This window comes from Schistocerca cancellata, chromosome 10 (genome assembly GCF_023864275.1).
Source record: "Schistocerca cancellata isolate TAMUIC-IGC-003103 chromosome 10, iqSchCanc2.1, whole genome shotgun sequence".
In the NCBI taxonomy this organism is placed as follows: domain Eukaryota; kingdom Metazoa; phylum Arthropoda; class Insecta; order Orthoptera; family Acrididae; genus Schistocerca; species Schistocerca cancellata.
The window spans coordinates 102,418,773-102,444,780 of NC_064635.1; the positions used below are offsets into that span (position 1 = coordinate 102,418,773).

A 26,008-nucleotide genomic window follows, 5' to 3' on the forward strand; every position below is an offset into this window, starting at 1 on the left:
TTGAAGAGAAGTAATAAAATGAGCTCTAACATGAAAAGTAAGCGTTTCCGGACACATGTCCACATAACATATTTTCTCTCTTTGTGTGTGAGGAATGTTTCCTGAAAGTTTGGCCGTACCCTTTTGTAACACCCTGTATGTATACATATATAAGTGAAAGGTCCTTAGCAAAGATCTCTTGATCGATTTATTTATTTCATTTTGTTTACATATATTTTTAAGCTGATCTAATTATGGGAATCAAGTCCTCTCTTGCATCGGATTAGTGTTTCACATATATTGTATATATTACATTAGAGTTACCTAACAAAATAACAATTTTAGTATGACAACTAGTATTAAAATGATTTGAATCTCTGCAGTGGCGGTGTGAGTTAATTATACTGACTATGAACCAATATATACGTGTTGACGTTATATATACAGAGTAGCATAAATTTTTTATATGTATTGAAAATATGTAACCCTTGTCTGTCTGAACGTGCATTAGAGTACTGTGTGAAAAATCTCAAGTTAATCACTCGAAAACTTTTCGAGAGTTTTCCAATAACCTTTCCCATTTCCATACTACATACAAATTTATACACCACATATTTTAAAGAACTTTGTAGCCTATGTCCACCCGAATGTTTATTACAGTAGCGTCTAAAAGCGTGTAGTAAATTGGGCAAGAACGTTTTGATATTTTTGGTAACAATGTTAAACAACGACGTGCCTTTAAATGATAGTGTAAAAGTATATATATAGATTTATAAGAAAGAAAGTGTCGATAATGAGAAAGAAATCGAAAGGAAGTTTATTTAGTAAGAAGAGAAATAACACGGATAACAAAATAAGGTTGCTTAGTCCACAGAAAATATTGGACACTGTCATCTTGTCAGATGGAATAAATAAATAAAGTGCATGCTGCGCTCGTTAAACATGGTTAAGAGGAAAATAACAAGTCCTGCAGCTTGTAGTGAAATATTTAACCATAAGTCACATGTACCCAGCTTGTTCTGTACTTCAGTCGGCTTTGCAGTATCGGAGAGGTTATCCACGCTTTTCGCATAATTTATTTTTATTAGTGGTAGGCAGGGAGAATGCCGGTTGATCCCCCAGACCTGTGTCCGGGGACTGTGAGCTCACTATATGGGCACTATCTCGCAGATGAAGGGCAGCTCCAAGTCGCAGCGCACATCGTTGTATGTCCCAAAGCCTGACAGAGCCAGGCAGTGTTCGGGCTTCCCCTGGCCCAAGTTGCTTGGTTCGTTAACTCCCCACACCTGGAACTCCATGTCTCTCAGATGCCTTCCTGTAAAAAATAAACAATGTACCATCCTTAGAAAAAACTACGCAAACCCAATTGTCTCATGAGCATCTTGCGACAGAAACGAGGGAATAAGAAAGAGAGAGAGAGAGAGAGAGCAGACAGAAGGAGGCGCTACAGTTATGACTGAATGAGCACCTTCTCAGCGCAGAAACAATTCTTGACACTGTTTTAAAATCAAAAGAAGTTTAAATATCAAGGGGGCTATAACATGTAGTGCAAGCAAGGAAGACTTATTTGTAATATACTGAAGAGCCAAAAAAACTGGTAACCTGCCTAATATCGTGTAGGACCCCTGCAAGCAGGCGCAAGTACCGCGACACAACATGGCATGGACTCGACTAATGTCTCAAGTGGTGCTGGAGTGAACTGACACCATGAATCCTGCAGGGCTGTCCATAAATCCACAAAAGTACCAGGCCGTGGAGATCTCTTCTGAACAGCACTTTGCAAGGCGTCCCAGATATGCTCAATAATGTTCATGCCTGTGGAGTTTGGTGGCCAGCGGAAGTGTTTAAATACAGAAGAGTGTTCCTAGAGCCACTCTATAGCATTTCTGGACGTATGGGGTGTCGCATTTTCCTGGTGGAATTGCCGTCGGAATGCACAAAGGACATGAATGGATGCAAGTGATCAAGACAGGATACTTACGTACGTGTCGGCTGTCAGGGTCATATGTAGACGTATTCTATCTATCTATCTATCGCGTGCGCCTTGTCCTGCGGTGACGCAGGGTCGGCCATGGTTAAACGGATTTGACATGTTAATGTTAAGGGGTGGCCGGATGCCCTTCCTGCTGCCACCCCATACCCTCTGGGATGTAATTAGTGTACCCCAGCTGTCTGCATCGAGTGTAAATCGTGAAATAGCGTAAATGTGTTCCAAATGTATGCAAGTCGTGTAACTGAGGCGGGGCGTGGGGACCAGCACGGTATTCACCTAGTAGGATGTGGAAAACCGCCTAAAAACCACATCCAGGCTGGCCGGCACACCGGCCGTCGGCGTTAATCCGCCGAGCGGATTCGACCCTGGTCCGGCGCGCCTACCCGAGTCCAGGAAGCAGCGGGTTAGCGCTCTCGGCTACCCTGGAGGGTAGAGTCGTATCTAGACATATCAGGGGTCCCATATCACTCCAATTGAATACGCCCCACACCACTAAAGAGCCTCCATCAGCTTGAACAGTCCCCTGCTGTCATGCAGGATCCATGGATCATGATGTTGTCTCCATACCTTTACACCTCCATCGACTCGATACATTCTGGAACGAGACTCGTCCAACCAGGCAACGTGTTTCCAGCTACCTACAGTCTATTGGCTGACGGGCCCAGGCGAGGTGTAAAATTTTGTGTCGTGCAGTCATCAAGGGTACACGAGCGGGCCTTCGACCCTGAAAGCCCATATCGAATATGTTTCATTGAATGGTTCGCACGTTGCCACTGATGTCGGAGATTTGATGTTTTACCGGATTCCTGATATTCACGGTACACTCGTGAAATGGTCGTACAGGAAAATCCCCACTTCATCGCTACCTCGGAGATGCTGTCAGTTCGTATAAAGTTTTGCTAACAATAACACACAGTAAGCACACCACTCGCAGTTACAACACGCTACGCGATAACTCCAGTTTTGTATCCATTCTTCATTCGTTCGTTCACTCGTTAATTATTTAAAGTAATTTACTCTTGGCGACAGCTCTGCTAGTCGTTTGCTTTGTGAAATCTTTGATATTAAAATAGTCAGGTATGCAGGGTGGTTCATTGATAGTGACTGGGCCAAATATCTCACGAAATAAGCGTCAAACGAAAAACCTACAAAGGAAACAACTCGTCTAGCTTGAAGGGGGAAGGGGGGAAACCAGATGGCGCTATGGTTGGCCCGCTAGATGGCGCTGCCATAGGTCAAACGGATATCAACTGCGTTCGAGTCTCGGTCCGGCGCACAGTTTTAATTTGCCAGGAAGTTTCAGCATTAACCGTTCCTGTATTAACAGAGTAAATGCGATGGGCTTGGAGTTCCGCCCTACAAACTGACATCTGGCACCTGTACAACACAATGCATGCACCTCTGCATGCTTGCATTCAACATTCGGCAGTTACACCGGTTATTAACGTACCAGCACTTCACATATGGAAAGGCTTAAATTAACCTGCAATGTTAATCACTTAAATATGTTACCTAGACAAATGCATTCCCGAAAGTTCATTGCCATACATTAATTATGTGTTGGTATTTCGATTTTTTTTTCCAGATGTGTACTTTATTACTTTGTAGCTGCACATTTAAATACACTCATGCTCTCAGTAACATACGACAAAGTGAAGGGCTTTATTGAGTACCTTCTTGTTGAGATACTGATTTCCAGCCTGGCCCCAGATGTAACTGGAAGATCGTGATGTACGTCAGGCGAGGTAACTAAGGTGACATCACATGTTCGTTATGGGGCCTATATTTGTATAACACACTGTAGGGGATCGTGATGACACCCCAAAAATCGTTCCTGGAAGGCTGGATACCACATAGCCAGGCAGTAAGCCGTCCACACTGTAAAGTGGCATGGTCTCCTGACCTTTATTTCTTACATATTCCGTCCTCACAATCGTATTCTGCACATCAAGACGCTCCATTCGAACCCAAACTCGATAAGGTAGAGTCAATTTTGTGTGAATTCATGTAAGCGGTATGCATATCTAATAAGTAAATCGCAAGTGCGCACCGAGGTTGAAAAAGTCGAGGCTGGCGTACAAAACATGACGGCCACAGGAATTTTCGTTCCAGGGAGGTGGCCGGCCCACTGGGAGGTCCGTCCCTTCAGAGGGGTGGGTCAACACACACCTACCTCGGCCGGAATGACCACCCAGAGAGATGGTAGCTTTTGCCAGAGTTAAGGGATAACGACCCCCGTGTTCAACTTAAAAGCAAATTCCGCTACATTGTGTGGGAGCGCCCAGAAGACTGCGTAGTTACGGAGTTCTCACAGGAGGACAGTATACGCCTAATGCAGATGCTACATATTTCCACATTGGTCGACTCAAACGAAACGTCACTCTCCCGTTTAAAAGAGCACCGCTGATTGGCGAAATATTTCTGACACTAAGAGACAGAGGAGTGAGAGAAGACAGCGAATGATATACCCTTGCAACTTTTCCAGAAAAAGGGGCCATTCCATTGTTTCTCTTGAAGCAGGAACACGTAAAGAGAGCAACTGCGCTCATACGTGTACGCAAAGAGCGAGGAACGAAGTCTTTCCTCAGTACTTCAGTGGCAGAGCACCTCTGTCGTTAGTGAATTGGAGTGATACTCTATATTGAGTTGCTCGCAATTAAGTGTTGTTCACTGTGTTGGCCGCCACACTTATTGTGCGGTGTGAACACGGACAGAGTACTAGTTAAACGCCTGTGAGCGAATACTGAGTGGCATCGCGGTGGACTGCTGATCTGACCGGTGTACCTCGCCAATAGTTAGACTAGGGGCAGACAGGAGTCCTTGACTTCATCAAGGCGTAGGGAGAGTTTGATTGGCGAAGATCAATCCAGATAGAAAGAGATAGTTGTGTTATTTGTCAGCAGTGAGTGACGCAGGCAGCAGTCGTCGCAGCTCACAGTATTGTGCGCTACAGCGTATGCGAGCTCCTCTTTCCTCCCTAACAGTACACTCCATTACATTTCTCATGCGACAGCCTTGACCATACCTAGAAAAGTTATTCAAGTTGTGTAGGCGTGGCTCTCAGCCATTCTGCCGAGTAAATAACATCCTTAAAGAAAAGGGAGAAAAGAACCTTTCCATACTTTGTAAAATAATAGCATTCCTATCAATGAGAGGCAATCTACTGTTCCAAAAAGAACCCGGAAATTTATAATTTTATAAGAAAAAGTTTCACTTGATACCTCAGAATTTTTTTGGAATAAATAATATTTTTCGTTCGTTTAATGTTTTTATTACACTAACTAGCAATACTCCAGTACCCAAGTATTCCACTAGTTATGTAAGAATGTAGAATATTTTTGTGTCTTTTGTTTACAGCGGACCACTCTAGAAGATATTTGTTGCTGAACGTTTTTGAAGCAGTTCTTGTTAGTACATTAGGATCCTATCAATAAGAGGCAATCTACTGTTCCAAAATGAACCCGGAAATTTATAATTTTATAAGAAAAAGTTTCACTTGATACCTCAGAATTTTTTTGGAATAAATAATATTTTTCGTTCGTTTAATGTTTTTATTACACTAACTAGCAATACTCCAGTACCCAAGTATTCTACTAGTTATGTAAGAATGTAGAATATTTTTGTGTCTTTTGTTTACAGCGGACCACTCTAGAAGATATTTGTTGCTGAACGTTTTTGAAGCAGTTCTTGTTAGTACATTAGGATCCTATCAATAAGAGGCAATCTACTGTTCCAAAAAGAACCCGGAAATTTATAATTTTATAAGAAAAAGTTTCACTTGATACCTCAGAATTTTTTTGGAATAAATAATATTTTTCGTTCGTTTAATGTTTTTATTACACTAACTAGCAATACTCCAGTACCCAAGTATTCCGCTAGTTATGTAAGAATGTAGAATATTTTTGTGTCTTTTGTTTACAGCGGACCACTCTAGAAGATATTTGTTGCTGAACGTTTTTGAAGCAGTTCTTGTTAGTACATTAGGATCCTATCAATAAGAGGCAATCTACTGTTCCAAAAAGAACCCGGAAATTTATAATTTTATAAGAAAAAGTTTCACTTGATACCTCAGAATTTTTTTAGAATAAATAATATTTTTCGTTCGTTTAATGTTTTTATTACACTAACTAGCAATACTCCAGTACCCAAGTATTCCACTAGTTATGTAAGAATGTAGAATATTTTTGTGTCTTTTGTTTACAGCGGACCACTCTAGAAGATATTTGTTGCTGAACGTTTTTGAAGCAGTTCTTGTTAGTACATTAGGATCGTCTGTCTGACTTCTGTACTAGTGTGAGATGGAAATTGTTTCTTGCAGGAGCCAAAGGGTACTTGTTGGACCAATTCATTGCTCAACTTGACAAAATAAAACCCACACACTCACAAGACAAGTGGAAACCTGGGCCAATGACGTCATGGCTTCTCCACGGTTACGTCTTGCGTCTCGACCTCGTTGTGGCTTAGAGGGCAAAAGCACAGCGATTTCAGAAACGATGGCGGACCGCGTGGGCTGCAGATTCCTCGACTTGCGCCATAGGGTGGTGGGGTTTCGGATTCCGCTGGGTAGGTCAGGAGTCCACTACACGCAGCAAGCGGCTACACGGGTAGCAGGGGTTGTGTGGCGTGGACTGGGCGGTTTTTTTTAGGTTAGATGGCCTCGGGCAAGTACAGAAAGGGCAACAGCCTCAAAGCGTGCGGGGCAAAGTCAGGACATGCGGGGGCCAAGCAGCAATCGGTATTGTAATTGTAAACTGTCGAAGCTGCATTGGTAAAGTACCGGAACTTCAAGGGCTGATAGAAAGCACCGAAGCTGAAATCGTTACAGGTACAGAAAGCTGGTTGAAGCCAGAGATAAATTCTGCCGAAATTTTTACAAAGGCACAGACGGTGTTTAGAAAGGATAGATTGCATGCAACCAGTGGTGGCGTGTTTGTCGCTGTTAGTAGTTGTTTATCCTGTAGTGAAGTAGAAGTGGATAGTTCCTGTGAATTATTATTGGTGGAGGTTACACTGAACAACCGAGCTAGGTTAATAGTTGGCTCCTTTTACCGAGCTCCCGACTCAGCAGCGTTAGTGGCAGAACAACTGAGAGAAAATTTGGAATACATTTCACATAGATTTTCTCAGCATGTTATAGTCTTAGGTGGAGATTTCAATTTACCAGATATAGACTGGGACACTCAGCTGTTTAGGACGGGTGGTAGGGACAGAGCGTCGAGTGACATTATACTGAGTGCACTATCCGAAAATTACCTCGAGCAATTAAACAGTGAACCGACTCGTGGAGATAACATCTTAGACCTACTGATAACAAACAGACCCGAATTTTTCGACTCTGTAAGTGCAGAACAGGGAATCAGTGATCATAAGGCCGTTGCAGCATCCCTGAATATGGAAGTTAATAGGAATATAAAAAAAAGGGAGGTAGGTTTATCTGTTTAGCAAGAGTAATAGAAGGCAGATTTCAGACTACCTAACAGAACAAAACGAAAATTTCTATTCCGACACTGACAATGTTGAGTGTTTATGGAAAAAGGTCAAGGCAATCGTAAAATGCGTTTTAGACAGGTACGTGCCGAGTAAAACTGTGAGGGACAGGAAAAACCCACCGTGGTTCAACAACAACGTTAGGAAACTACTGCGAAAGCAAAGAGAGCTTCACTCCAAGTGTAAACGCAGCCAAAACCTCTCAGACAAACAGAAGCTAAACGATGTCAAAGTTAGCGTAAGGAGGGCTATGCGTGAAGCGTTCAGTGAATTCGAAAGTAAAATTCTATGTACTGACTTAACAGAAAATCCTAGGAAGTTCTGGTCTTACGTTAAATCAGTAAGTGGCTCGAAACAGCATATCCAGACACTCCGGGATGATGATGGCATTGAAACAGAGGATGACACGCGTAAAGCTGAAATACTAAACACCTTTTTCCAAAGCTGTTTCACAGAGGAAGACCGCACTGCAGTTCCTTCTCTAAATCCTCGCACAAACGAAAAAATGGCTGACATCGAAATAAGTGTCCAAGGAATAGAAAAGCAACTGGAATCACTCAATAGAGGAAAGTCCACTAGACCTGATGGGATACCAATTCGATTCTACACAGAGTACGCGAAAGAACTTGCCCCCCTTCTAACAGCCGTGTACCGCAAGTCTATAGAGGAACGGAAGGTTCCAAATGATTGGAAAAGAGCACAGGTAGTCCCAGTCTTCAAGAAGGGTCGTCGAGCAGATGCGCAAAACTATAGACCTATATCTCTAACGTCGATCTGTCGTAGAATTTTAGAACATGTTTTTTGCTCGCGTATCATGTCGTTTTTGGAAAGCCAGAATCTACTCTGTAGGAATCAACATGGATTCCGGAAACAGCGATCGTGTGAGACCCAACTCGCTTTATTTGTTCATGAGACCCAGAAAATATTAGATACAGGCTCCCAGGTAGATGCTATTTTCCTTGACTTCCGGAAGGCGTTCGATACAGTTCCGCACTGTCGCCTGATAAACAAAGTAAGAGCCTACGGAATATCAGACCAGCTGTGTGACTGGATTGAAGAGTTTTTAGCAAACAGAACACAGCATGTTGTTATCAATGGAGAGACGTCTACAGACGTTAAAGTAACCTCTGGCGTGCCACAGGGGAGTGTTATGGGACCATTGCTTATCACAATATACACTCCTGGAAATTGAAATAAGAACACCGTGAATTCATTGTCCCAGGAAGGGGAAACTTTATTGACACATTCCTGGGGTCAGATACATCACATGATCACACTGACAGAACCACAGGCACATAGACACAGGCAACAGAGCATGCACAATGTCGGCACTAGTACAGTGTATATCCACCTTTCGCAGCAATGCAGGCTGCTATTCTCCCATGGAGACGATCGTAGAGATGCTGGATGTAGTCCTGTGGAACGGCTTGCCATGCCATTTCCACCTGGCGCCTCAGTTGGACCAGCGTTCGTGCTGGACGTGCAGACCGCGTGAGACGACGCTTCATCCAGTCCAAAACATGCTCAATGGGGGACAGATCCGGAGATCTTGCTGGCCAGGGTAGTTGACTTACACCTTCTAGAGCACGTTGAGTGGCACGGGATACATGCGGACGTGCATTGTCCTGTTGGAACAGCAAGTTCCCTTGCCGGTCTAGGAATGGTAGAACGATGGGTTCGATGACGGTTTGGATGTACCGTGCACTATTCAGTGTCCCCTCGACAATCACCAGTGGTGCACGGCCAGTGTAGGAGATCGCTCCCCACACCATGATGCCGGGTGTTGGCCCTGTGTGCCTCGGTCGTATGCAGTCCTGATTGTGGCGCTCACCTGCACGGCGCCAAATACGCATACGACCATCATTGGCACCAAGGCAGAAGCGACTCTCATCTCCATTCGTCCCTCCATTCACGCCTGTCGCGACCCCACTGGAGGCAGGCTGCACGATGTTGGGGCGTGAGCGGAAGACGGCCTAACGGTGTGCGGGACCGTAGCCTAGCTTCATGGAGACGGTTGCGAATGGTCCTCGCCGATACCCCAGGAGCAACAGTGTCCCTAATTTGCTGGGAAGTGGCGGTGCGGTCCCCTACGGCACTGCGTAGGATCCTACGGTCTTGGCGTGCATCCGTGCGTCGCTGCGGTCCGGTCCCAGGTCGACGGGCACGTGCACCTTCCGCCGACCACTGGCGACAACATCGATGTACTGTGGAGACCTCACGTCCCACGTGTTGAGCAATTCGGCGGTACGTCCACCCGGCCTCCCGCATGCCCACTATACGCCCTCGCTCAAAGTCCGTCAACTGCACATACGGTTCACGTCCACGCTGTCGCGGCATGCTACCAGTGTTAAAGACTGCGATGGAGCTCCGTATGCCACGGCAAACTGGCTGACACTGACGGCGGCGGTGCACAAATGCTGCGCAGCTAGCGCCATTCGACGGCCAACACCGCGGTTCCTGGTGTGTCCGCTGTGCCGTGCGTGTGATCATTGCTTGTACAGCCCTCTCGCAGTGTCCGGAGCAAGTATGGTGGGTCTGACATACCGGTGTCAATGTGTTCTTTTTTCCATTTCCAGGAGTGTATATAAATGACCTAGTAGATAGTGTCGGAAGGTCCATGCGGCTTTTCGCGAATGATGCTGTAGTATACAGAGAAGTTGCAGCATTAGAAAATTGTAGCGAAATGCAGGAAGATCTGCAGCGGATAGGCACTTGGTGCAGGGAGTGGCAACTGACCCTTAACATAGACAAATGTAATGTATTGCGAATACATAGAAAGAAAGATCCTTTATTGTATGATTATATGATACCGGAACAAACACTGGTAGCAGTTACTTCTGTAAAATATCTGGGAGTATGCGTGCGGAACGATTTGAAGTGGAATGATCATATAAAATTAATTGTTGGTAAGGCAGGTACCAGGTTGAGATTCATTGGGAGAGTCCTTAGAAAATGTAGTCCATCAACAAAGGAGGTGGCTTACAAAACACTCGTTCGACCTATACTTGAGTATTGCTCATCAGTGTGGGATCCGTACCAGATCGGGTTGACGGTGGAGATAGAGAAGATTCAAAGAAGAGCGGCGCGTTTCGTCACAGGGTTATTTGGTAACCGTGATAGCGTTACGGAGATGTTTAACAAACTCAAGTGGCGGACTCTGCAAGAGTCGCGCTCTGCTTCGCGGTGTAGATTGCTCGCCAGGTTTCGAGAGGGTGCGTTTCTGGATGAGGTATCGAATATATTGCTTCCCCCTACTTATACCTCCCGAGGAGATCACGAATGTAAAATTAGGGAGATTCGAGCGCGCACGGAGGCTTTCAGACAGTCGTTCTTCCCGCGAACCATACGCGACTGGAACAGGAAAGGGAGGTAATGACAGTGGCACGTAAAGTGCCCTCCGCCACACACCGTTGGGTGGCTTGCGGAGTATGAATGTAGATGTAGATGTAGAGTTCGTGTAAGTACTGCTCATTCTAGACAGGCGGTATTCAGTCACGGAGAAGAGTACGTCGGACATCGCGAAGAAATGGGTCAACAAGCTGCCACCGTGAGTGTCTCCACTAGCAGCACACCTGCCGCCCACTCTGAATACTGCTGAATTGGGTTTCACAGCTGGTAGGCCACCTTCTTGCCATCTATCGTCTGCTGCAGGCCACCTGCCTTGGGGGACCATGCCTGAGCCACCTGGCTGCCCAGCCGTAATCATCCGAAGAGATTATTGTCAGATGTAAAGCACATCACCGGCAAGATACAATCACTACCGTCACCATATGATACCAATGATAATATTACCTATGACAGTGCCACTAAAGCGGGGTTGTTGGGTTGATGCATAAGTTTGTAGTGCGTTTTCGTAATGCTGGAAGCTGAAGAAATGAATTAAAATTACTGCTATGGCCAGGGTTCGAACCTTGGCCTTCTTGATTACTATGCAGAAACGCTGACCAGTGCACCACCGCAGGACTATGATGAACATCGCTGCACGAACTACCGAAGTCGAATGCCCTCCCCAACACAAATTTCATACATTCAGCTTATTTTCTCCCTAAATTGTCACTATACGATCACCTATCCCCATGATGTCCATCGCTGGGGTACTTTTCCAGTGCTGGAGAGGCCTGGCAATAGTGACAATTTCGGGGCAGAATACGCTGAAGATATGAAGTTTGTGTTGGGGAGGGCATTCGAGTTGGATAGTTCGTGCAACAATGTTGACCATAGTGCTATGGTGCTGTAATGGTCAGCATTTCTGCCTAGTGTTCAAGAAGAATGTTAGGACGCTTACAGCGCCATCTATCGGTAAAACTTTCGCTAGTTTTTTTTTTGTTCCATAAAGTTTGCCCCTGTGTCAGTAATATGCTGTTCAAATTTGACGTCATTATGAGCAGTGGTTCTCTTTCTGAGGTGTTTTGAAACTGTAACTTTAATTATGGACACCGTGTATTTATTATTAGTATTAAATGACAAATTTTCGGTATACAGACTAGTGACAATATTCTCTCCTGTAAAGTTTGTAATTAATTTGAAACTAGAATCACAACATAAAGAACATATAATAAATTCACCACACACACACACACACACACACACACACACACACACACACACACACACACACTATGATCTTTTCCAACACTTCATGGTCCTCGGTATCATCATTTTCATCAAGAAAAATATGTGGGCAAGCGCTTCAGTTAAAACTGTTGATACACCTCCGATTATAAAGTACTACGAATACGGTCATGATGTAGACACTAAGTTATGTTCTCAACACTAGACAACAACTGAGCAGCGCTAGCGACAAAACTATGCTTTGTTCTTTGGACCTTTGTGGAAATGAATATCCGAGAAATTTTCGTGGATGTGCACGTACACACTGTGAGGCTACAGATATACACTATGTGATCAAAAGTATCCGAACACCTGGGACACGGGGCTGAAAATGGTTTACAAATTCGTGGCGTCCTCCATCGGTAATGCTGGAATTCAGTGTGGTGTTGACTCACCCTTAGCCTTGATAACAGTTTCCACTTTCGTAGGCATACGTTAAATCTGGTGCTAGAAGGGTTCTTGGGGAATGACAGCCCATTCTTCACGGAGTGCTGCACTGAGGAGAGGTAGCGATGTCGGTCGATGAGGCCTGGCACGAGGTCGGCGTTCCAAAACATCTCAAAGGTGTTCTCTGTGCAGGCCAGTCCGTTACAGGAATGCTGTTGTCGTGTAACCAATCCACCACAGGCCGTGCATTGTGAACAGATGATCGATCGTGTCGAAAGATTCAGTTGCCATCCCCGAATTGCCTTTCAACAGTGGGAAGCAAGAAGGTGCTTAAAACATCAATGTAGGCCTGTATTGTGATAGTGCCACACAAAACAACAAGGGTGCAAGCCCCATCCTTGAAAAACACGACTACACCATAACACAACCGCCTCCGTATTTTACTGTTGGCACTACACACCCTGCAGATGACGTTCACCGGGAATTCGCCATTTCCTATCTTTTTCTTGCCTACTTGCTTAATCTGAAATATTTAACACATGAACTTACACTGGTGCCCAAAATTAAAGCAGCGAACCGAAATTTTGCAAGGTAACGTTTATTTTGGCATAAAACAGTGCAATCAGGAGAAAATAAAGCAGAAACAGTATAAAGTATACAGAACGTAAACAACTGCAACATGCATAACGATAGACAAAAATGTTCTTCGTTTTTTTCCAACTTAACGGATTTACATACACATTCTGACAAGTGGTTAATGCGCTCAGAGCGGGTGTGACTACCTCTTGCAGCAGTACAGGCCTGGAAAACGATGGGGCATGCTGTGAATGATGCCATCAATCTCAAGTAAAGTGCTATGTACTGACTTGGCAGAAAATCCTAAGAAATTTTGGTCTTATGTCAAAGCGGTAGGTGGATCAAAACAAAATGTCCAGACACTCTGTGACCAAAATGGTACTGAAACAGAGGATGACAGACTAAAGGCCGAAATACTAAATGTCTTTTTCCAAAGTTGTTTCACAGAGGAAGATTGCACTGTAGTTCCTTCTCTAGATTGTCGCACAGATGACAAAATGGTAGATATCGAAATAGACGACAGAGGGATAGAGAAACAATTAAAATCGCTCAAAAGAGGAAAGGCCGCTGGACCTGATGGGATACCAGTTCAATTTTACACAGAGTACACGAAGGAACTTGCCCCCCTCCTTACAGCGGTGTACCGTAGGTCTCTAGAAGAGCGTAACGTTCCAAAGGATTGGAAAAGGGCACAGGTCATCCCCGTTTTCAAGAAGGGACGTCGAACAGATGTGCAGAACTATAGACCTATATCTCTAACGTCGATCAGTTGTAGAATTTTGGAACACGTATTGTGTTCGAGTATAATGACTTTTCTGGAGACTAGAAATCTACTCTGTAGGAATCAGCATGGGTTTCGAAAAAGACGGTCATGTGAAACCCAGCTCGCGCTATTCGTCCACGAGACTCAGAGGGCCATAGACACGGGTTCACAGGTAGATGCCGTGTTTCTTGACTTCCGCAAGGCGTTCGATACAGTTCCCCACAGTCGTTTAATGAACAAAGTAAGAGCATATGGACTATCAGACCAATTGTGTGATTGGATTGAGGAGTTCCTAGATAACAGGACTCAGCATGTCATTCTCAATGGAGAGAAGTCTTCCGAAGTAAGAGTGATTTCAGGTGTGCCGCAGGGGAGTGTCATAGGACCATTGCTATTCACAATATACATAAATGAATTGGTGGATGACATCGGAAGTTCAGTGAGGCTTTTTGCAGATGATGCTGTGGTGTATCGAGAGGTTGTAACAATGGAAAATTGTACTGAAATGCAGGAGGATCTGCACCGAATTGACGCATGGTGCAGGGAGTGGCAATTGAATTTCAATGTAGACAAGTGTAATGTGCTGCGAATACACAGAAAGATAGATCCTTCATCATTTAGCTACAAAATAGCAGGTCAGCAACTGGAAGCAGTTAATACCATAAATTATCTGGGAGTACGCATTAGGAGTGATTTAAAATGGAATGATCATATAATGTTGATCGTCGGTAAAGCAGATGCCAGACTGAGATTCATTGGAAGAATCCTAAGGAAATGCAATCCGAAAACAAAGGAAGTAGGTTACAGTACGCTTGTTCGCCCACTGCTTCAATACTGCTCAGCAGTGTGGGATCCGTACCAGATAGGGTTGATAGAAGAGAGAGAGAGAAGATCCAACGGAGAGCAGCGCGCTTCGTTACAGGATCATTTAGTAAAGCGTTACGGAGATGATAGATAAACTCCAGTGGAAGACTCTGCAGGAGAGACGCTCAGTAGCTCGGTACGGGCTTTTGTCAAAGTTTCGAGAACATACCTTCACCGAGGAGTCAAGCAGTATATTGGTCCCTCCTACGTATATCTCGCGAAGAGACCATGAGGATAAAATCAGAGAGATTAGAGCCCACACAGAGGCATACCGACGATCCTTCTTTCCACGAACAATACGAGACTGGAATAGAAGGGAGAACCGATAGAGGTACTGAAGGTACCCTCCGCCACACACCGTCAGGTGGCTTGCGGAGTATGGATGTAGATGTAGATGTTGAGACACTATCGCCCATTCTTCCTGCAGAGCTGCTCGCAGTCTTGGAGAGTTATTGGTGGATGCTGACATGATGCAACCTGTCTCGCTAGTGCGTCCCAGACTTGCTGTATGGGATTCAAATCAGGAGACTGAGCAGGCCACGCTGTGCGTGCAATATCTTCCGTTTCCAACCACCTGTGCTCTATGAGGTCGAGCATTATTCTCCATCAGTACAAAGTCTGGGCCCACAGCACCTCGCAGCAACCGCATATGAGGTCCCACGATCCTGTCACAATACCTGACAGCAGTTAAACCTTGCTGATTCACCTGTACAATTTCATGGAGAGGTATTCGACTGGTCAACATAATCCCTGCCCACTCCATTAGGAATCCTCCTCAGGATCGGTCTGTTACCAAAAAGGTTCGGATCCCAAAATCGTGTGTGTGTGTGTGTGTGTTTGAAGTTTACGGGCGCTAAACAGCGTGGTCATCAGCGCCCAAACGCATAAAAACAGGAACACACCCAAAATCGTGTTCCACTTTCACTCCAGATGCGAATCTGTCGAGAATCACTGTCCAGACCGAATAGGGACTCATCTGCATAAAGAACAATGGCCCACTGTTCGACAGTTCATGTGGCATGTTGATGGTCCACTCTAGACGCCCCTTCTGTGAAGATACGTCAGAGGTACACATACAGAAGATTTCTGACAGTAACAGCCACTCTGCTGAAGTCTTCTGTGCACCGTTTGCCTCGCTACAACACGTCCAATGGATCCGGCGATGTCAGATGCCAGTTGCCGTGCTGTGCTAAGATGGTACCGTCGTGCGTTTACAGCTAAATAGCGGTGCTCTTATTTCTAATGTTACACGTGCTTTTGTCTTTGGGATACAGTTTAGATCTCTATAAACTGGAAACGATTCACATGAAGCCATCAGTTCGGGACTGTCCTGCTTCCATTCATCCCATGGCCTTCCACTGCAGAGAGCCTCGTAAGCTTCTTCTCTGTGCCATTCTGCACCGCCTCTGACTGTGTGCACAGCGATTGTGGATGCACTATCCCATTTGGTAGGTGCCTGACGTCATCACTGGCGTGGTTGTCCTTGACCAGAATGCCACCTTCCGTGCAGGACAAGGTTGTACGGACATTTTTTGACAGTTTGTACGATAATGTCGTGAATTAGACACAGGCCGGAAAATAGCTGTTTGTAGCTTTAATCTTGGACACCAGTGTATTTATAAAATATACCAACGGCCTTGCCGCAGTGGTAACACCGGTTCCCGTTAGATCACCGAAGTGCTTTCGGGCTGGGCTAGCACTTGGATGGGTGACCATCCGGTCTGCCGAGCGCTGTTGGCAAGCGGGGTGCACTCAGCCCTCGTGAGGCAAACTGAGGAGCTGCTTGACTGAGAAGTAGTGGCTCTGGTCTCGAAAACTATCTACATCTACGTCTACATCCATACTCCACAAGGCACCTGACGGTATGCGGCGGAGGGTACCTTGAGTACCTCCATTGGTTCTCCCTTCTATTACAGTCTCGTATTGTTCGTGGAAAGAAAGATTGTCGGTACGCCTCTGTGTGGGCTCTAATCTGATTTTATCCTCATGGTCTCTTCGCGAGATATACGTAGGAGGGAGCAATATACTGCTTGACTCCTCGGTGAAGGTATATTCTCGAAACTTGAACAAAAGCCCGTACCGAGCTACTGAGCGTCTCTCTTGCAGAGCCTTCCACTGGAGTTTATCTATCATCTCCATAACGCTTTCGAGATTACTAAATGATCTTGTAATGAAGCATGTTACTCTCTCTCGGATCTTCTCTACCTCTTCTATCAACCCTGTCTGGTACGGATCCCACACCGATGAGCAGTACTCGAGCAGTGGGCGAACAAGTGTACTATGACCTGCTTCTTTTGTTTTCGGACTGCATTTGCTTAGGATTCTTCCAATGAATCTCAATGTGGCATCTGCTTTACCGACGATTAATTTTACATGGCCATTCCATTTTAAATTACTCCTAATGTCTACTCCCAGACAATTTATAGAATTAACTGCCTCCAGTGTCCGCCCCCGGTAGCTGAGTGGTAGCCGGCACGGTAGGTCAGCGTGTTCGGCCAGAGAGCCGGTTGGCCTCTGTAATAAAAAACTGAGTGGAAGGATCAACTACCGAACTTGAACAGGATGTCTTGCGACGTCCGCAACGACCAAACACACAACGATCAATAACGAACAAAATGCAAAAAAAAAAGTGGTTAGCGCGACAGACTGTCAATGCTAAGGGCCTAGGTTCGATCCCCGGCTGGGTCGGAGATTTTCTCCGCTCAGGGACTGGGTGTTGTGTTGTCCTAATCATCATCATTTCATCCCCATCGACGCGCAAGTCGCCGAAGTGGCGTCAAATCGAAAGACTTGCAGCAGGCGAGCGGTCTACCCGACGGAAAGCCCTCGTCACACGCCATTATTATTATTATTATTATTACTGCTTCCAGTTGCTGACCTGCTATAGTTTAGCTAAATGATAAAGGATCCAGTGATGCCTGCGGGCTGAGGATGACACGGCGGCCTGTCGGTACCGTTTGGCCTTCGTGGCCTGTTCGGACGGAGTTCTTTTTAGTATTCGTAAAATAATCAGACATTCGAAGCTGTGTTACACATGTTTAAACAAGAGAGGAAAGTAGTTTACCGGCATGTACTAACCTGTCTCAGTGACGAAGTCGCCCTCGACAGCTTCGTCCGTGAAGCCTATCAGGTAGTAGCCGTTGTTCACCTCGAGTTGGCGCACCAGCGCCAGCCCTCGGCTCCAGGTGTCGGTCACTGCCAGCGTCGCGTTCTCAGAGCGGCAGGCTTCGGCTGCCTGTGCGTGCGCTTTCTTCTCCCGGTGCACTCTGTAGAAGCGCCCCGCCTCTGAGAACCAAGTGTAGGTGTCCGGTACGCCCACCGAAAGGCGGCGCTCGCAGAAGAATGGCGCCGGGTTGCTGCACTGCCCGTCGTTCACCAGGCCGTCGTCGCGGACGTCGACGCAGTCCTCGTCTCTGTCGTTGTTGGGTTCGTTGGGCTGCCACGGCAGGTACGCTGCCGGACGACCTGCCACACAACAGGGGCTTCAGCAACAAACAGCACTGCGTCCGCTCTAAACTTGCATCTACGTCTACACTCGTGGAAATGGAAAAAAGAACACATTGACACCGGTATGTCAGACCCACCATACTTGCTCCGGACACTGCGAGAGGGCTGTACAAGCAATGATCAAACGCACGGCACAGCGGACACACCAGGAACCGCGGTGTTGGCCGTCGAATGGCGCTAGCTGCGCAGCATTTGTGCACAGCCGCCGTCAGTGTCAGCCAGTTTGCCGTGGCATACGGAGCTCCATCGCAGTCTTTAACACTGGTAGCATGCCGCGACAGCGTGGACGTGAACCGTATGTGCAGTTGACGGACTTTGAGCGAGGGCGTATAGTGGGCATGCGGGAGGCCGGGTGGACGTACCGCCGAATTGCTCAACACGTGGGGCGTGAGGTCTCCACAGTACATCGATGTTGTCGCCAGTGGTCGGCGGAAGGTGCACGTGCCCGTCGACCTGGGACCGGACCGCAGCGACGCACGGATGCACGCCAAGACCGTGGGATCCTACGCAGTGCCGTAGGGGACCGCACCGCCACTTCCCAGCAAATTAGGGACACTGTTGCTCCTGGGGTATCGGCGAGGAACATTCGCAACCGTCTCCATGAAGCTGGGCTACGGTCCCGCACACCGTTAGGCCGTCTTCCGCTCACGCCCCAACATCGTGCAGCCCGCCTCCAGTGGTGTCGCGACAGGCGTGAATGGAGGGACGAATGGAGACGTGTCGTCTTCAGCGATGAGAGTCGCTTCTGCCTTGGTGCCAATGATGGTCGTATGCGTGTTTGGCGCCGTGCAGGTGAGCGCCACAATCAGGACTGCATACGACCGAGGCACACAGGGCCAACACCCGGCATCATGGTGTGGCGAGCGATCTCCTACACTGGCCGTACACCACTGGTAATCGTCGAGGGGACACTGAGTAGTGCACGGTACATCAAAACCGTCATCGAACCCATCGTTCTACCATTCCTAGACCGGCAAGGGAACTTGCTGTTCCAACAGGACAATGCACCTCCGCATGTATCCCGTGCCACCCAACGTGCTCTAGAAGGTGTAAGTCAACTACCCTGGCCAGCAAGATCTCCGGATCTGTCCCCCATTGAGCATGTTTGGGACTGGATGAAGCGTCGTCTCACGCGGTCTGCACGTCCAGCACGAACGCTGGTCCAACTGAGGCGCCAGGTGGAAATGGCATGGCAAGCCGTTCCACAGGACTACATCCAGCATCTGTACGATCGTCTCCATGGGAGAATAGCAGCCTGCATTGCTGCGAAAGGTGGATATACACTGTACTAGTGCCGACATTGTGCATGCTCTGTTGCCTGTGTCTATGTGCCTGTGGTTCTGTCAGTGTGATCATGTGTTGTGTCTGACCCCAGGAATGTGTCAATAAAGTTTCCCCTTCCTGGGACAATGAATTCACGGTGTTCTTATTTCAATTTCCAGGAGTGTACATCCATACTCTGCAAGCCACCTGACGGTGTGTGGCGAAAGGGTACCTCCCTTCTATTCCAGTCTCGTATTGTTCGTGGAAAGAAGGATTGTCGGTATGCCTCTGTGTCGGCTCTAATCTGATTTTATCCTCATGGTCTCTTCGCGAAATGTACGTAGGAGGGAGCAGTATACCGCTTGACTCCTCCGTATGTTCTCGAAACTTCAACAAAAGCCTGTACCGAGCTACTGAGCGTCTCTCCTCCAGAGTATTCTACTGGAGTTTATCTGTCATCTCCGTAACGCTTTCGCGATTACTAAATGATCCTGTAACGAAGCGCGCTGCTCTCCGTTGGATCTTTTCTCTCTCTCTTCTATCAACCCTATCTGGTACGGATCCCACACTGCTGAGCAGTATTCAAGCTTTGGGTGAACAAGCGTACTGTAACCTACTTCCTATGGTTTCGGAATGCATTTCCTTAGGATTCTTCCAATGAATCTCAGTCTGGCATCTGCTTTACCGACGATCAACTTTGTATGATCATTCCATTTTAAATCACTCCTAATGCGTAATCCCAGTTAATTCATGGAATTAACTGCTTCCGGTTGCCGACCTGCTATATTGTAGCTAAATGATAAGGGATCTTTCTTTCTATGTATTCGCAGCACATTACACTTGTGTACATTGAGATTCAATTGCCATTCGCTGCACCATGCGTGAATTCGCTGCAGATCTTCCTGCATTTCAGGACAATTTTCCATTGTTACAACCTCTCGATATACCACAGCATCATCCGCAAAAAGCCTCAGTGAACTTCCGATGTCATCCACAAGTTCATTTATATATATTGTGAATAGCAACGGTCCTACGACACTCCCCTGCGGCACACCTGAAATCACTCTTACTTCGCAAGACTTCCCTCCATTGAGAATGACATGCTGCGTTCTGTTATCTAGGAACTCTTCAATCCAATCACACAATTGGTCTGATAGTCCATATGTGGGGAACTGTATCGAACACCTTGCGGAAGTCAAGAAACACGGCATCTACCTGGGAACCCGTGTCTATGGCCCTCTGAGTCTCGTGGACGAATAGAGCGAGCTGGGTTTCACACGATCGTCTTTTTCGAAACCCATACTGATTCCTACAGAGTAGATTTCTAGTCTCCAGAAAAGTCATTATACTCGAACATAATACGTGTTCCAAAATTCTACAAATGATAGACGTTAGAGATATAGGTCTATAGTTCTGCACATCTGTTCGACATCCCTTCTTGAAAACGGTGATGACCTGTGCCCTTTTCCAATATTTTGGAACGCTACGCTCTTCTAGAGACCTACGGTACACCGCTGCAAGAAGGGGGGCAACTTCCTTCGCGTACTCTGTGTAAAATCGAACTGGAATCCCATCAGGTCCAGAGGCCTTTCCTCTTTTGAGCGATTTTAATTGTTTCTCTGTCCCTCTACATCGCGCGCGAGTCCTGTGGCAGGATACTAAACCTTACAGGTTGCATGGTCGTGGCTTGTGAAACTTCTTTGTTCCCAACATTTCGTCTGGAGCTTTGTGAGCAGAGAATTTCATGGACAACAACCTCATCCCCCCTCCCCCCCCCCAAAAAAAAAACCAGAAATAACACTGTCTTGGGTGGAGCTTGTGTAGTGCGCGTTTCTGCCGCTACGCGTGTATAGCCACCACCACCTAAAGAAAAGGCCGCGGCGCGCTCTTGTGACGTCACGCAAAGCGGGCCAGGGTTGGCTTGGCGCTGCGCTTAAAGAAACGAGACGCACGGCCTGCAAATCTTTGTCAAACGGTTTTACAGAACCTATTCCGTAAAAAAATAATAAATTTCTGAAATACTTTTAGATTTATATGGCAGCTTCATGATGAAGTGCCAATCATTTCGATAATGGTCATAACTATTGTGGTATTTCACAGATAAGTATCAAATTTGAGAACGTTGCCATCAAAAATAGGGGTCGCTATGAATTTGTGTTTGATGCACATTACACATTCTATTGCTGAGTATGAAATACAGATGAGGGTTTGAAATTTTCGTAAAACTTTGGATCAATATCTGCTTCCAATCTCGAAAAAATTGAGCATCTGCAGCAACTTCACTTCCGATCGCAACGCGCGGGAATGAAATATTCATAACGCCTGTCATATCTCGTAAACCGCTGGAGATAACGAAACGAGATCTTGGCAAATGATACCACGCAAAGAGGAGAGTACTTTGCCGAATGGTTAAAATAAGTAACTTTATCAATCGCGATATAGCAGAAACTATAGTTTATAATTCTTTTTTACCGGTAATGTAATTGCTTAAGGCTTATCAATAGCCAGTGAAAACGTACGAGTGCGGGATGTAAATAATATTGCGATATACATGATAAAACAAGGTACATTTGTGGAAAACGCACTGTGATAAAGTACATTCTTTCTAGACCAGACAACTATTATTTACACTCACTTGAAAAATTCTGCACTAATACAGTGTATAATATTAAATTCCTCTGCCTTTAGTATCCTAAATAAGTATTGTGTAGCTGTTTATAGAGCTCCCTCAGGAAAGCTGAGTACATTCCCCAAGCAAACAATCACTTTTAACTCACCTCACAAAAACAATTATACGTTGTTATTGTAATGTAAATTTTCTTTCCTGTAAAAATATGGCAGATTTTGAGCATAAGTCAACAGTGAAAATCTACAAACCTTCAGCAGACATTTGCAACAGTTGGAATGAGACAATGTGTCAAGCTAAAAACGTCAATAATAAATTTAACCTTTTTCTAGATTAATTTGTTCCATTGTTTGACACATCGAAAAATAAAACAGATATGCTTCATACAGAGAGATCGCTTTTTAAACATGAAAACAGCAGTTTCAACATTCGTTAGCACTCATGCTAACTAATGCGAGAGTGAAAAACAACACCCACTCACAAATAGAGAATAAATCGTATCGGTAATGCGTAACAAAATACGAACTGCAGATAAATTTAAACACGAATAAAAAGTAACACGAGCCACAAATTTATATTTCGTTTTCAAAATCAAAATAAAGCCACTTGATAACGAATACTAGGCCTATTTACTGCGAACTTTTGCTCACAATTTTAGTCAAATGTATCCAAAATGCAAGATATTCCACCAGAAAAAAATAATAATTGTACTAGGTATATAGTTTTTACATACCTTCGTGTGCTCAGTGGGTTGGAAATTGGCCCGATGAATCGCTGAAAGACATTTCCAACGCAGATTCGCATCTTTCGGAAAGGAAAACAACGTTACTTTCGGTCGAGTTCCGTAATTCCCACGACACCTTGGCACACAACACTTGTAAACAATGTTCACAGTAGTTTCACTACACGTAAACACTGTAATCGCTAGTTTTAAGCACGAATATAGCACTCGATCCAACAAACGTGTAGATAAACAAACGCTTCGAAACACAATATGGTGGCCCGCTTGGAGTGACGTCACGGCCTGCTATGAATTTCGCGCCGCGGCCTTGTCTCTAGGTGGTGATGGTATAGCGCAGCTCAGTCCCAGTTCAGTGACGCCTGTGTCGGCTACCTGGCTTGTTCATCTGCAGCGGCTGTTTTTGCTAGCGCTGTTTTGTTCTTGTTTCCGTTTCTTATGACGGCAAGTTTAAGTGAACAAAGTGCAGTGGTGAAATTTTGTTCTCTACTCAGTAAAAATGCTGCTGAAACGCTTTTAATGTTGAAAACAGCTTACTGACATGACGCTGTGGGAAAAACTCAAGTGTACGAGTGGTTTGCTCGATTAAAAAATGGCGACATGTCGATTGATGACAACCCTTATTCTGAACATCCAACAAGTGCCTGAATGGACGGAAATATCGAAAAAATTCGTGAGCTTGTGCTCACAGACCATTGACAGACAGTTGACCAACTGTGTGAGATTAGTGGGGTATCTTGGAGCTCAGTCCAGCGAATTTTAACGGAAGATTTGGGAATGAAAAGGGTTGCTGCCAAGTTTGTTCCTCGGGTTCTGACTGAAAATCGAAAGGAACGTCGAGTTGAAGCAAGTGGTGCTCTGAAACAACAGCTTGAAACTGATCCAGATTTTCTGTCAAAGGTCATTGTAGGTCACGAGTCATGCTGCTATGGTTACGACCCAGAAACAAAGCAGCAGTCAAGTCAATGGAAGACGTCATCGTTACCCCATTCAAAAAAGAAATATGCTGTCAAAACAATGCTGATTTGCTTTCTTGATGCAAAGGGCATACTTCATTCAGAGTTTGTCTGAGGTAGTGCTGGAGGGAAATGACACCATGAATCCTCCAGGACTGTCCATAAATCCGTAACAGTACGAGTGGGTGGACAGCACGTTGCAGCTCGATAATGTACTTGTCTGGGGAGTTTGGTGGCCAGCGGAAGTATTTAAACTCAGAAGAGTGCTCCTGGAGTCACTCTGTAGCAATTCGGAACGTGTGGGGTGTCGCATTGTCCTCTTGGAATCGCCCAAGACCGTCGGAATGTACAATGGACACGAATGGATGCGGGTTAACAGACAGGATGCTTACGTACGTGTCAGCTGTCAGAGTCGTATCTAGACATATCAGGGGTCCCATATCACTACAATTGCACACGCCCCACACCATTACAGAGCCTCCGCCAGCTTGAACAGTCCCCTACTGACATGCAGGGTCCATGAATTCATGACGTTGTCTCCATACCTGTACACGTACATCCGCTCGATAAATTTGAAACGAGACTCGTCCGAGCAGGCAAATGTCCAATGTTGCCCAGGCGAAGTGTAGAGCTTTGTGTGGTGCAGCCTCAAGGGTACACGAGTGGGCCTTCAACTCCGAAAACCCATATCGATGATGTTCCTTTGAATAGTTCGCTCGCTGATACTTGCTGATGGCTCACCGTTTCCTGATATGCACGGTATACTCGTGAAATGGTCGTACGGGAAAATTCGCACTTTGTCGTTAGCTCGGAGATGCTGTGGCCCATCGCTCGTGCGCCGACGATAACACCACGTTCAGATTCACTTAAATCTTGCTAATCTGCCACTGTTGCAGCAGTAACCAATCTAACAACTGCGCCAGACACTTGTTACCTTATATAGGTGTTGCTGGCCGCAGCATCGTATTGTGCGTGTTTACATATCTCTGTATTTGAATACGCATGCCTATATCAGTTTCTTTGACGCTTCAGTGTAATATAGAGCCAGTATCACGTATTAAGACCGATAGTTTGCAATAAATAGGGCGCCTTTCATTCAGCAAAATCAGTCTTGCCCAGAGGAATGGCGCTGAAAGATGGTGAGAACGTGGGTTTTATAGTTTATATGTTTTAAAGTACAATATATACTGGTCATTTAAATTGCCACAACACGAAGATGATGTGCTATAGACGCGAAATTTAACCAACTGGAAGAAGATGCTGTGATACGCAAACGATTAGCTTTTCAGAACATTCACACAAGGTTGGCGCCGGTGGCGACACCTACAAAATGCTGACACGAGGAAAGTTTCCAACCGATTTCTCATACACAAACAGCAGTTGACCGGCGATGCCTGGTGAAACGTTGTTGTGATTCCACGTGTAAGGAGGAGAAATGTGTACCATCACGTTTCCGACTTTGATAAAAGTCGGATTGTAGCCTATCGCGATTGCGGTTTATCCTATCGCGAAATTGCTGCTCGTGTTGGTCGAGATCCAATGACTGATAGCAGAATATGGAATCGGTGGGTTCAGGAGGGTAATACGGAACGCCGTGCTGGATCACAACGGCCTCGTATCACTAGCAGTCGAGATGACAGGCACCTTATCCGCATGGCTGTAACGGATCGTGCAGCCACGTCTCGATCCCTGAGTCAACAGATGGGGACGTTTGCAGGGCTACAACCATATTAACGAACAGTTCGACGACGTTTGCAGCAGCATGGACCATCAGCTCGGAGACCATGGCTGCGATTACCCTTGACGCTGCATCACAGACAGGAGCGCCTGCGATGGTGTACTCAACGACGAACCTATGCACACTAATGGCAAAACGTCATTTTTTCGGATGAATCCAGGTTCTGTTTACAGAATCATGATGGTCGCATCCGTGTTTGGCGACATCGCGGTGAACGCACATTGGAAGCGTGTATTCGTCATCGCCATACAGGTGTATCACCCGGCGTGATGGTATGGGGTGCCATTGGTTACACGTCTCGGTCACCTCTTGTTCGCATTGACGTCACTTTGAACAGATTTCAGATGTGTTGCGACCCGTGGCTCTACCCTTCATTCGAACCCTGCGACACCCTACATTTCAGCAGGATAATGCACGACCGCAAGTTGCAGGTCCTGTACGGGCCTTTCTGGATACAGAAAATGTTCGACTGCTGCCCTGGCCAGCACATTCTCCAGACCTCTCACCAACTGAAAACGT

The 26,008-nt window shown here is 45.9% G+C and overlaps 1 protein-coding gene across 1 annotated transcript in view; it reads right to left on the bottom strand.

The window, feature by feature from the left end:
- Positions 1 to 953: 953 nt before the first annotated feature.
- Positions 954 to 26,008, bottom strand: part of LOC126106425 (uncharacterized) — a 96,975-nt gene continuing 71,920 nt past the window's right edge. The window contains exons 5-6 of the mRNA XM_049912701.1: positions 17,739 to 18,125; positions 954 to 1,294 (exon numbers count right to left, since the gene is read on the bottom strand). Coding sequence (XP_049768658.1) covers positions 1,128 to 1,294; positions 17,739 to 18,125 — 554 coding nt within the window. The 3' untranslated portion in view covers positions 954 to 1,127. The remainder of the gene's footprint in view (positions 1,295 to 17,738; positions 18,126 to 26,008) is intronic.